This window comes from Diospyros lotus, chromosome 2, assembly GCF_014633365.1.
Source record: "Diospyros lotus cultivar Yz01 chromosome 2, ASM1463336v1, whole genome shotgun sequence".
Taxonomy (NCBI): domain Eukaryota; kingdom Viridiplantae; phylum Streptophyta; class Magnoliopsida; order Ericales; family Ebenaceae; genus Diospyros; species Diospyros lotus.
This window is the reverse complement of record NC_068339.1, coordinates 16,145,243-16,158,661: the sequence shown is the minus strand read 5'-3', so window position 1 is coordinate 16,158,661 and position 13,419 is coordinate 16,145,243. Positions and strand designations below refer to the sequence as shown.

The 13,419-nt window shown below is 35.6% G+C and overlaps 1 protein-coding gene across 1 annotated transcript; it reads right to left on the bottom strand.

Moving 5' to 3' along the window:
* Positions 1–9,716: 9,716 nt before the first annotated feature.
* LOC127794065 (sodium transporter HKT1-like) lies at positions 9,717–13,127 on the bottom strand. Its single transcript, XM_052324950.1, has 3 exons — positions 11,935–13,127; positions 11,385–11,651; positions 9,717–10,637 (listed from the first exon to the last, which is right to left on the bottom strand). Exons 1-3 carry the CDS (start codon positions 13,125–13,127, stop codon positions 10,439–10,441), a joined length of 1,659 nt encoding a protein of 552 aa, XP_052180910.1. The 3' UTR covers positions 9,717–10,438.
* Positions 13,128–13,419: the final 292 nt, after the last annotated feature.

Here is a 13,419-nt window from a genome sequence, read left to right as displayed (position 1 = left end):
CAATCGACTCTTTCCTTCTGACGATTAAAATGTATACAAAAAAAAAAAAAAAGGTTTTATTTGTACACTCAGTTTCATCCGTAATTTTAACAGAGTTACTAACGCTCAAGTAATTTTAATAGTTTTTTTTTTCAGTTTATTTATGCTTTAAATTGATATTTTTGATCAATTTTAATAATAATATTACTAGTATTTTCATTTTTTAAATTAAAATATATGTATAACAAAAACTATATTATGACTTTTAAATGAACAATTCAAATTGGAAGATGTTGTAAATGGAGGAGTCTCTCAAGAAAGGTATTTTTTTAAGAAATAAAATTTTAAGAGAAAAAATATTTAGAAAAAAAAATTATTACAAAAGTCAACAAAAAGGTCTTCTTGGAGAACAAAGCGAAGTTCTCCCAAAAAAATATCATGCACTTCAAATTACACTTAGTCGATGACAACTTTGTCTTATATTGTTCAAGACAACATAATCTACTTGAAATAGGCTATCCTTCTCGTGAGAGACCATTCTTTCGCTGAGGAAAGAGGAAGGGGGTCCTCACCAGGCCTTCTTCCAAGCTTAAGCCTAGGATAATACTGTATAATCGTTGAGATAATGTCATATCCCCATACACATGTCCTAATCATCAACTAAAGAATATAAATATCCCTTTACCCTTTATCTTCTAGATCATATCCCCCGACTTTTGAACTTCTAGCACCTGGACAACTCGAAATCACATATTCACACATATAATTTTCTTACAACTAAACAATACCATGATTTTTTCTGACTTAAGCATAGCATTGGAAGGTCCACACTAAAAAAATCCCCACGTACCTTCTGACTACCTTTGATCTTGCAGAAACTTCTATTAGGAACATATCAACTATCCCATACCACCTTCTCTCAAACGAACATTAGCTTTCTAAACCAGGGGAATTGAGCATCTCCCAAATAACTTCAACTGTTATTTCTAACTTTTCCTAGACAACCTCGCTCTATACTTGGCCCTACTATGATTGGAGTTCTCTACTATTATAAATTTTAATTGTTATATCCCGAGCAACAATATCAGACTTCTTAAAAAAAATGGATTTTATGCCCTATTTTATTACACTTAAAATTTGTATTCTTGTAATATGGATGTCGTTATTCTATGCTTTACTAATACGTTTGTTTACAAAAAAAAATAATATTCTAAAAAAAAAAACCAAAAGCTGAAGGACCATTTAGTGGTAGAAAATGATTTATAGTTTTTAATCTCCAAATTTTTAATAAAATTTTTAGTTTTTATTTTTCATACAAAATTTTAAAAAACCCATTCAAATGTGAAATATATAAAGCTAATTTTCAATCTAAAAAAATTGATCATTTGTTCAAAAAAAAATAGATTTTTCAATTTATTTGGTATAAACTTACATAGATGAAGATGATTTGAGAAAAAATATTAAAAAAGTTATTTTTTTCAAAGAATTACGACATGCCATTAAAAGCTCCCATAATTTAAGCTAAGCAAACACCATTCTAACGTCGCAAAACAAATCCGTAGATTACATATACACTTCTTGTAATTTGATGTACTTTTTATCACACTTTAACTATATTTTAAAATTAATCCTAAAAGTTCTTGTTATTTTAATTCTGTATACGTGTATCCCCTCTATCTGATATTTTAATAGTTGACATAGTCTATTTTAGTCCAAAACAACATAGTTTTGGGTTAAAAATAATAAAAACATATATTGTCGATTGACTCATATTGGTTCGCTCTTCATACCAAGTGGAATAAATTAGATTTGTGTTAGAAAATACAAAAATAATACTATATACAAATAATACAACGATGTTGGAGGAAATCAATACAAATGAATGCTCTTAATGAACAAACAATTATAGGAATTTAATGCAAATGAATGATCTTAATTAGCAAAATAATTATAAGAAAATAATGGGAAAACTGTTACAAAATCAAACTTTAACGACAATGAATATCACTAATAGTTAAAATATGAAATATGATACTATATAAATTAAGATAATAATGCAACAAAATAAATAATAGAACAGAAGGGAATACAATACAGCATGAAAGAACAATAACTGCAAATAACAAAATATGATTGAACAATATGAATTGAACCAACAAAATACGGAATTGAGCAAACAAAATATGAAACTGAAACAAAATAGCACAAGGATGGAGAACCCAGGCATGTGTAACACACAGTGCCCTTAAAATAAATTTGAAGCCTCACCGAAAGTGCTCGAAATTAGTTGGTGTCTGTCTCCCAAGGTACAATAATTGACGGGCTACGAAGTAAGCACATGATTCAAAGCCTAACAATGAGTTGGAACACTGATCAAAACACTATCAAAACTATAGAAGAATATGAGAACACTTTTGAAGGATCCGATTTTCGTGTTGTGAAATGTGTCTTTCGAAGAAACGAGGACGACTATTTGTAGGAGAACCAGTGGTAAATGGCACTAAATAACGTTGGGCAGTTATGGGAATTAATGCCAATTAAGTCAATTGTTACAAGAAATAAAACTCAATAAAACAACAGTTGTTACTTGCTAAATAACACTATCACTAATGGCATTCATGGACGTCTAGCTTGAGTGGTCATTTTAGTGCTAAATTCGTGCACTCGCACACAAGTTATATTCGTTGGGCTCGAGATTTGCACCCATCCTTCGCACAAGCGTGCAAGAGATAGCCTCTTGTCTAATTAACTTACTCATCATTCCATGTGTAAGCTTTTATAAACATCAAGAGGCTATATTGCTATTCTAATGTGGGATAAGAGTCTTCCCTTAATATTTTCCCAACTCGATGAGTATACTTCGAGTATCAATTTCTCATTCACCCATTTATCGTTTTAGGCATATAAGTATATCAACTCGATCTCCTCATGATAGAGAATAAGAATTCACTTTGACCTGATTAAAATATTTAACGAGTCTCTCTTAAAATTTAGTTTTAATATGACATGCCACAATACTCATTTGTACAAATTTTCCAAGAGTTTGTTTCATATCTTGAATGTAAATAGACCCAAATGGATTGGTAGAGTTCTGAGTTCATTTCCAATCTTTGAACCATGGGTTTGGTTGCATTTGGGTGATACTATTTCGACTATTTTTCTTATTCCCCTCTTCTTTCATCAATGGCGATTTTGGAGCCCATCTAAAAGATGAGTTCTCTAGAATTGGCACTGACTGGTCTGTTATCACTTCCACAGACAGCCAACCGGAACCTATTGCAATAATTTTTGTTATTTTTCATTTTTTGGTTTAAATTTACATTTAATTTAACTTAATTAATCTTAACAAACTTAATTTAATTTAATTAAGATTTTAAGTGGTCGAGTTACAATAGAGAGAGTATGCAGGGTCAATTTTAAAATATAAAAAATAATTTTAAAAATATATTAAATCACATAAAAAGTAAATTACATGTCAATACCAACAAGACGATAACAATGAAATTTATAATAAGAGAAAAATCCGTCGACTTTAAAAATCATGAGGGTTCAAGTCCCTCCATCTCCCAAAAGCCCATTTGATTCCTAATTATTTACCATATATTTTTTTTTTCCGTTAGCAATTTCCAATTTGTTATCTTCCTCATTGATGTAGGCTCACCTACAACGTACACGTTAGAGTACGGATTGCAGTAAGAAAACGAATATCGTTCTTATTTCATAAGCAATCAAAAACCCTACAATGCGAATAAATGTCTTAAATAGGTGAAAACTGAAAACCTATTGGGCCAACAATCCCTTAATAGGTTGGGTTTTTCAAAACAAAATAAAGAAACATTTAAAATAATGAACTAAAAATACAAAAACGTATTTTTAACACTGTAAACGATCTCAAACGGCCAAAATCCATCATACATCATAGCAAAGTAGAGTGTCTGATTCCTCTCGTCGAGACCTTTCCGAAATGGGGTCATAGGCCCAAAAAGGACATCGTATGCGAAAGTTACGCCTATTTCTTCGAACATCAACTGTCGTAACGTTACAGGAATGCAAGGGCTTGTTTTTTCGCATTAGACACACGAACCTCATCATTCTCCCCAGGGTCAATGGGATTCGACCTCGAATCTGAATCGCTATCACCGTTCTCCATGTTGTACAGGGATCGATAATGGATTGTTATTTTGTTGATGGCTCTACTATCAACACACATCCGATAACTCCAATCTTTTTTTGGTACTAGAAACGCGGGTACTGCGCATAGGCTGAGACGCTGGCGGCTATGACCCTTCTGTACTAACTCCTCCACTTGCCTTCTCAACTCCTCATGTTCAGCCAGGCTCATTCGATAATGTGGACGGTTAGGCAACGATGCACCAGGAATCAAATCAATATGGTGTTGAATATCCTGTAATAGAGGAAGACCCTACGGTAGATCCGTTGGAAACACGTCTTGAAATTTATACACCAAGATGACAGCTTTGGGGTGAAGACCCTGCCCCCTTGACTGCACTAGGAACTGCTGACACTCCCGTCGCCTCAGTCCTCACTAATAACAGCACAACATCCTCAGCCAACATCTCACGAACAAACAAGGAACGGAAAAGTAGAGTACTACTATCCTCTGCCGAAGAGGCACAATGAGTGTCCTTGAAGGGTAGTAGTACAATATTCTTTCTCGAAATGGTGAAGCTATATGCATTATGCCGTCCGTCATGACACATACTCCCATCAAACTATCATGGACGACCCAACAATAGATGACATGCGTCCATAGGCACCACATCACACCACACACTATCACGATACACATTGCCAATAGAGAAAGACACCAATACACGTTAACTGATAAAAATTTCATCACCTCGCTTCAACCATGCCAAACTGTAAGGAGAAGGATGGGGCTCTGTGGCTAAATTCAACTTTTAAACAACGGCCTCTGACATCACATTTTCACAATTGCCTGATTCAATGATAAATCTGCACATATTCCCCTCAATGGTGCATGTGGACTAAAAGATATGGTTTCGCTGCAAGTTCTCAGATGGCCCCTTAGGCGTAAGACACGCTCGTCGCACTACCAAAAAAAGCCCTATCTCACCTGTAAGCACTTTCTGATGTTTTACCATTTCTCCCCCATCATTGGTAGAGTTGACAACATTAGTTTGGCTCGCCTCTCCAATCAGCAGACCTGGACGTGACTGCCCTTGGGACGGACAATCCCTCCTCAAATGGTCAAAACCACCGCACCTAAAACACTAACCACCACGCCCCCGCCCACCAAGAGGAGCCTAGCCACCCGGAGTCGCTGCTATAGGACCCGCAAACCAAGTGGTTTGATCAGCGCCTTGTGGAGGTTGGAACGGACCAGATGTAGGATTCGGGGTGACTTATCGACCCCCACCTCCAAATGGACCACCAGAAATACCGACTCCCGAGCACCGCAACTGTTGATTTTCTGCCTAGAGTGCGCATTGATAAGCCTCAGACATGGACACTGGTGAAAACATATTGAGAATGTCCTGCAAATTCAGCCTAAGTCCGCCAATGTAGCATGCCACCAACTGATCCTCTGATTCCCCCAAGTCATTACGCACTATTAATTGGTATAATTCTGTGGAATAAACATCTATAGAACGATTTTCTTGCCTTAAATTTTGCAAACGCTAGTACAAGGTCCTCGTGTAATTGAAGGGTAGGAACGCCGCCTTCAACTGTTTCTTCATCTTCTCCCATGAATGAATCTTCGTCTTGCCTTAACGACTCTGATTCTGCTTAACTTACTGCCACCAAACGGTTGCCCGACCACGCAGCCTCGTAGCCACCAAGGGTACCCTTTTGTCATTGGGCACCTCCTTGTAATTCAAAATCTTTTCTACTACCGATAGCCAATCGAGAAATTCCTCAACCTCAATCCCACCATGAAACTCTGGGATATCTACCTTAATTTCAGCTTCCCAACGCTGAAAAGCATCTCGCTGCATCGCCGATTGTTGTCTGCCAACCTGTTCCTGAGGTTGCGGCAAACGACTGCCCTGTAACTTCAACATGGTCTCCTCGTTCGTTGGCCCCTCTAAATCGTAACTGCTCGCGTCATTCCCATTGACCGTTGGTCCACAACGTGGTGGAACATAAAGGGTTCCATGTTGCACAACCTCCGTTGCCCCACGTCATAAACTGATCAAACCGGGTTATCAACGCCTCGATCTGATTCTGCAAAGCTGCAACTTCGTTAACTCGGCCACCACGACCGCCACGAACAACACGTCATTTTCCATGAACCATGCTCTGATACCAACTGATGTAGGCTCACCTACACCATACACGTTTGAGTACGGATTGCATTAAGAAAACGAATATCATTCTTATTTCATAAGCAACCAAAAACCCTACAATGCAAATAAATATTTTAAATAGGTGAAAACTGAAAACGTATTGAGCCAACAATCCCCTAATGGGTTGGGCTTTTCAAAACAAAATAAAAAAACATTTAAAATAATGAACTAAAAACACAAAAACACATTTTTAACAATGTAAACGATCTCAATAGGCCAAAATCCAGCATACATCACAGCAAAGCAAAGTGTCTAATTCATCTCGTCAAGACCTTTCCAGAATGGGGTCGTGAGCCCAAAATGGACACCATATGCGAAAGTTACACCTATTTTTTCGAACATCGACCATCGTAACATTTCAGGAATGCAATGGCTTATTCTTCCACATTAGACACATGAACCTCTTCACTCATTCATTCGAGTCTTTCACAAACGGATTGGATTGGAAATGCTTTTTTCTTATCACAAGTGTTGTGTAATACATAGATTTATGGAATTGGTTACTAGTTGTGAACCTAAAAAAAAAAAAAAGAGCTAAATGGGGATATTATGTGATTAGTTGGTATTCAAAATAGATTATTCAAGTAGGTAAGTTAAGAAAAAAATATGGTTGAATTAAAATAATTTATAGTAAAATTCTATTTCTATTAGAGGTTAATATGAATACTCTATCATGTTTCAGTCACACATTAAAAGATTTATATGATATATCCAAGGTAGAAATATGCCAACATTTCTATTGAAAAATAGGAAATTTCCAAGTTAAGTAAAATCTCTGAAAAGGAGAAAAGTTTGGGAAACTATTGGTTCCCAAATTTTTATTGAATTTTAATAAATATTTAATACTTAATTAAATTGATCACATACAAACACTCACCTACCACACTTCGCTAGTTTTATAAATTTAGGAAATTTTCAAACTAGATCCAATCTTACATGCAAGGTTGTTAAAATCGTAAAATCGTAAGAGTGTTTTCGACATGTAAAATCGTAAAATTAAGTGCAATTCAACTTCAAAATCATAAAATCATAAGGATTTTCAGTACAAAAAATCATAAAATCGCACCCGTAAAATCAAGAGTTTAACAACCATGCTTACATGGACCTACTGGTTTCTAATATATGATCATGGCTGCCGGGGAAAGTCGTAAAATGAGGCTTGTATCATCATCATTTTGATGTTAGCATTTGTAAATGATACAATTAAGGAAATTAACTACCAACATATACTGCATATGGAACTACAAATATACATACCAATCATTAGATTGATTAGTGTTGAAGCTGCTATATGCATGAAAAAGGTTACTAAAACTTCGTTCAAACTCATACAATAAGTACACAACTCCAATTTTAACAACAAATGTATGAATCTCACACAAACTAGAAAAATTGGAGAGACCTCATCAAATTCGCGGCTATTATTCGTACAAAAAACCTGAAAGTTATGACCAATTTACAATATCTATTTTTTATATCAAATTTTGGGTATGAATGTCCAAAATTTGCTGGACGACAAAAATTTGCTGGACGACTTTGAAATTTTGCAGTATTTTTGGGATTCTTCTCTTTGTTTCTTCCTTTTGTGAATTTAAAATATAAGTAATCAAATTAACTTGGCTATCCTTCACATAGAAGACAAACCCAACGTTTTTGTTGGCATCATAATGTACATTTTTAATTAGGTCTATTATCACGAAAAATCTAAATCTTTTCACGTTTTGGTGGTTTTATCTAGAAGTTTTAATTTTGATAATAAGATCTTGATTTGATCAATTGGTTGTAATTTTATCAACAATTCGGATTCAATTCATCAACGTCCAAGATCCGTTACCGTGACATATAATATGACATTTTAAAACATTTTGAGTGAGCCCCACATGCATATATATATATATAAAATAGGCCTATTAGCATAAAAAATTCAAAACTTTTCGTGTTTTTGCGATTTTATTCAAAAGTTTTAATTTTAGTAATAAGGTTCCGATTTGATCAATTGGTTGCAATTTTATCCACGATCTGGATCTGATTCGAGAGACATCCACAACTTGCTAATATGGCATGCCACATAGCATTTTAAAACATTTTGAGTGAACTCCACATGCACAAGTATAAAAAAAATAAAAAATAAAATGATATTAAATATATATATTTAATGTATATATATGTTATATATATACGCACAGAGAGAAAGAAGCAGATGAAAGAGAGTGACGATGACAAAGAAGGACGACAATGGCGACAACTACAACGGCGAATGGCGACAGCAACAACCGATTTAGAAAAAGGATGGGCGATCGATCTGGGCTTACTCTTACTCATAGCGACGACAACTGATTTGGAAGTTGGACCAACCACTGATCTAGGCTTTCTCTTGCTTAGGGCCACCTCATAGAAAGCAACCGACGACTCTCTACTCTTGCTGATCGATGGCGTCCTTTGTCTGCTACCTCACCATCGCCGTCGATCAATTAAGCCAACCCCATCGACGTCAATGATCGGCCATCAAGGTTTCGAATTCGGCCTTCTTCCAAATCAACCTCCATCGCCATCTCCAACTTCTAGATCAATCGTCACCTCTAGCCCAGCATTGTCGCATGTCGCCATCGCTGTCCTTCGTCATCATTGTCCATTTACCTTCCTTTGTAAGTATATCTATAACACACACACACAGACACATATATATAACATATATATATTTAATATTATTTTAATTTTTTTTATTTTTTTACACATGTGCATGTGAAGTCCATTTAAAATGTTTTAAATTGGCAAGTGGCATGCCACGTCAGCAGGTCTCAAACGCCAACAAATCAGATCCGGGTCATGGATAAAATTATAACTAATTGATCAAATTGGGACTTTATTACCAAAATTAAAATTTTTGGATAAAATCGTAAAAAAAAAGTATAGATTTTTCGTACTAATAGCATTTTTTTACACATGTCCTTGTGGGGTCTACTCAAAATATTTTAAAATGACAAGTGACATGCCACGTTAGTGGGTCTTAGATGCCGACGAATCAAATACGGGTCGTAGATAAAATTATAATTAATTGATCAAATTGAGACATTATTATCAAAATTAAAATTTTTAAATAAAATCATAAAATGAAAAAAAAAATTGTACTAATAAACCTTTTAATTACGAGTGTCTTTGTCAAGTTTCAACATTATTAACAATATACAAAAGCTCTCAAGGCATAGCTGATTGGCAAAGAGGCATGTTGAAAGCTTGTATGGGGACTCCCAGTGTGGCTTCAATTCTTAGGGGAAGTAGAATGTTTCTTTCTGAAAGAAGACTTTGGGAGTGACATTAGTGGTGTCAAGGCTTACCACCCTAGTCACTCGAATACATTTCTCAATTTATTTCCTTAATGTAATTTTAGGGACATGATGACTGAGAATGCCAATAAATGAGCGTAATCCAACATTATACAAAAATTTTAAGTACATTTCCTTAAAAGTTCTCTCCTTTTCTATTGCTCTCCATCTCATGTTGCCCATCTCATCATTAAAATGATCTCAATAATAATGAGCAGACGGCATAAGAAAGAATGATAGGAAGAGAGTATTTTAAAGAGCGTAACGATTATTTTAGTACACACACATTCTCAAGCATAACTACTATCTTAGTACACACACACAATCACTCTCTCTCTCTCTCTCGGAGCGAGATCTGCTGTCCCATTCTCTCGTCTCTCCCTTCAATCAAATTAAGCCATTTTATCAATTTAATATATAATAATATATATTAATAATATTAAAAAATTAATATATTTTTTTAAATTTTATTCTACAATTAACATAAAAAAAAACTTGTCTCTCTCAAATAAAGAGATAGATTTTTTTCAAACAGAATACTTTTAATCAAACAAATATAAGAGTATTCTGTCTAAAAAAAAAATTCATCACTTCGTCTGAAAGAAATGTATTTTTTCTTGTTAATTATAAAATAAATTTAAAAAATAATATTAAGTTTTTTAACATTATTAATATATATCATTATGTATTAATTTGATAATGAGATGAATTAATTTAATTGAAGAGACAGCGAAGAGGACAAACAGAAGCATTAGCACGCACGCCATTTCTCTTGATTAATAAGTTAGTGAATGAAGTAGGTAGCTAGAAGAGCTTCCAAGCTTGGCCTCCCTGCATATTGAACTTCTTGAATCTTCCAAGAAACATGACAAGAATGAGAATGAGCTTGCCCTTGTCGCTCCACCATCCCGAGAATCCGTACCATTTGTCTTTGCAATTCTCGTCGACCTTTAGTTGCCGCTTGCAACTGTAGCCTGTCGTGAACCCCACATTTCCGTATGCACTGCAAATACTTGCCCATATTTGGAAGCTCTCATCAGTTAATCATCCAAACAATTAATTGGGAATTAGGAGGCACACAAGTAAGGTATTACTTATTAGCCCGGGAATATATATAAACAGATTATCAATTAATAAAAAGTCATAATTAGGCAATAAACACATATTAGGCACCCAAATTATATTGCTATCGTGCCCCCATAGGCACAAACTAACTAGCTCAAGTGGTGGTTGATGATATGACCGACGATCGGCTGGCTACCACACATTTATATTCAAAAATATTATATTTTGATAGTGGCAGTACCATTTTGGTATTAATATAAATATATAAAATATTAATCTAGTGGAATTCGAGTGTCCAACTAACATTTCTAATCCTTCTATATTATCTTTAAATGCGGATACTAAGATCCAGTGTTAAAATAAGATACATTCGTTGTATAAAAATAAAAAAGTATGAAACAATTCAGAAGCGATGTCACGCATTTTAAAGAGGATCGATCGCAGTGTAAAAAAACAAATTAAGGAAAAACCATGAAATTAATAATAGGAAAGAGAGTGATATATATAATTCATCAAAAACAAATACTGAAAACTTTGAAGGAATGAAGATAAATAAGGTGCTGCAGGTGGCCTAAAATTTTGAATTCCCCCATTAATTAATTGTTGAGTTTCATCGTGGGGTGTGCTTGGAAACATGCGATGAGAATTGGGTATAACACGTACTAATTTTTGCTTAATTTGTTACCTTATGACTTCGAGAACAACGTTCAAGACGTTGAAATTGAGGGGATCGTCTCTCATCTTTGTGCGCTCCGTGATGCAAATGAGAATGATGATTATAACTAGATAAGAAAGCTGTGAGAGAATGAGGTTCTCTAGCACCGCCACCTTTCGCCTGCTGCTTATTCTTTTCTTCGACTTTGTATTAGCATTAACATCGTCTTGTCCTAGTCCATAATTAATCTCATCGTTCTCTTTTTTGGGTAAGAACGAAGTGTAAGGAGGAAGGTACCTGCAAGTGCACTCAATGTCAAAGTAAAATCAACGTTGGTCAGGTCGAGTGTTTCATATGTTTATAAATTATCTACTATTGCCTAATTAATTATGCAAACTTTAATTAAGAATTAAAAGAGTTAACGAGGTTTTCATTTAATAATTTAATCGGGACTTTCTTCTTCTTTTGACATGCCCAACTCTATTAAAGTTGGTCTCAACTTCAGATTAGCTCTTTTTACATGAAATATGGGGGGAGGGGGCGGCGGGGAAGAGAGAGAGAGAGAGAGAGAGAAACTAACATCATGACAATGAAGAGCACCAAGATGGCAGGAGCGATGGTAGAGATATCCAGTATAGTTTCACCGCTATGCCTTGAGTTGACAGTTTCAAACAACACTCCCACGATTTTCTGGTAAGTATTCATTCCACTGAAGGCTGCGGATTCCCACTCCAGAGAGCAGAAGAGAATGAACTGTACAAGAATGAATCCCCCGACTGTAACCACCAAGAGGGACGAGTGCAAGTTGGGAAGCAAGTGCAGATATCCAACTTCCCCTGTATTCTTCAACAGGTAATCGGATTCCTCTGCCTTATTCTTCACAAACTTACCCAAAACCCATATGGAAAATCTCAAGCATGGAGGGAATAAAGTGTTCCCCACAAGAACTTGAGGTATGAGCATCAGGAGCAGGCCGGAATTCTTGCTGAAAACCACCATGTTTTCGTTCGTTGGCACGAAGCCACAACTTGCAAAGGTTGAAACCACTGTGAAGACGGAGAAAGTGAGCGACTTTAGGCCCTTGGTTTTGAGGACATTTCCTGCACTTGAAACCAGTTTTAGGTACCCGAAAACAAACGCTATTCCTACCCCGTTAATCACTAGAAGATAACCCAAAACCACGAACCCCAAAAACTTGATTGATCTGTACCTCAAATGCTCGTCAGTATGATGATCTAGTGTCTCGAATTTTGTGTGGAAGTCATTATCGGGTCCTCCCGTGATTCCTAGCTCTATTTTGTCCTGCGAGGAACTCGAAGTACCAAGATTACTACTATTGGCACTACTACTGTTACGCCCAAATCTCCTAAACTTAATCCTCCCTAAATGAAGCCCGACCATGGAGGTGAAAACCTCGCCACCTATGAACATCAAGACGGTGAGAACGATGAGTTGGGTGTTGGAGAAAACCTCCATTTCAACAGTGGACATGCTCGACACTGTGGACGCAGATACGGACGTGAAGAGCAAATCTAGATTCCTAGGCTCGAACGATTCGGTTCTTGGCTTCAAAACCTTGAGAATGAGAAAACCCAGAAACGAAAGGGAGACAAAATAGACAACGTGAATGGTAAACGACTTCATACTGAAAAGAAAGTGACGGTAGAAGCAGACAAGAAGATTGAATATTGATCTCCCGAAACAGGCCAGCTTCAAGCATAAACAACTACAAAGATGTTGCAGTTTGTTTCCAAACCAAGCAAAGTTGGCCATCCTAGTTTGCGAAGGAAACTATTATGTTTTTTTTGTTTCCTTTGCTCGATGTGAAGCTTTAACTGGGGGAGAGGGTTTATAGAGGAAAATACTTGGGTTTACCCGTATGTGATTGGGTTTATATAGAAAAACACAAAACCTGCTAATAATTTTGTATCTAATAAATCGCATATCCAAACGATAATTGAACGAATTATTTGGGCTTCAGTTTTAGAATTTTGTGTTTTGAATGTTTATTTTGAAATTATTAAAAATATATATTTTTTATCATTATAAAAAAATTATTCCTTAA

Excerpts from the sequence above, each read along its gene's own strand:
- LOC127794065 (XM_052324950.1), bottom strand. The coding sequence starts at position 13,127 with ATGGCCAACTTTGCTTGGTTTGGAAACAAACTGCAACATCTTTGTAGT. Across the intron at positions 11,652-11,934 it reads GTGCTCTTCATTGTCATGAT|GTACCTTCCTCCTTACACTT; the intron begins GTTAGTTTCTCT and ends GTGCACTTGCAG. Across the intron at positions 10,638-11,384 it reads GTTGTTCTCGAAGTCATAAG|TGCATACGGAAATGTGGGGT; the intron begins GTAACAAATTAA and ends AAGTATTTGCAG.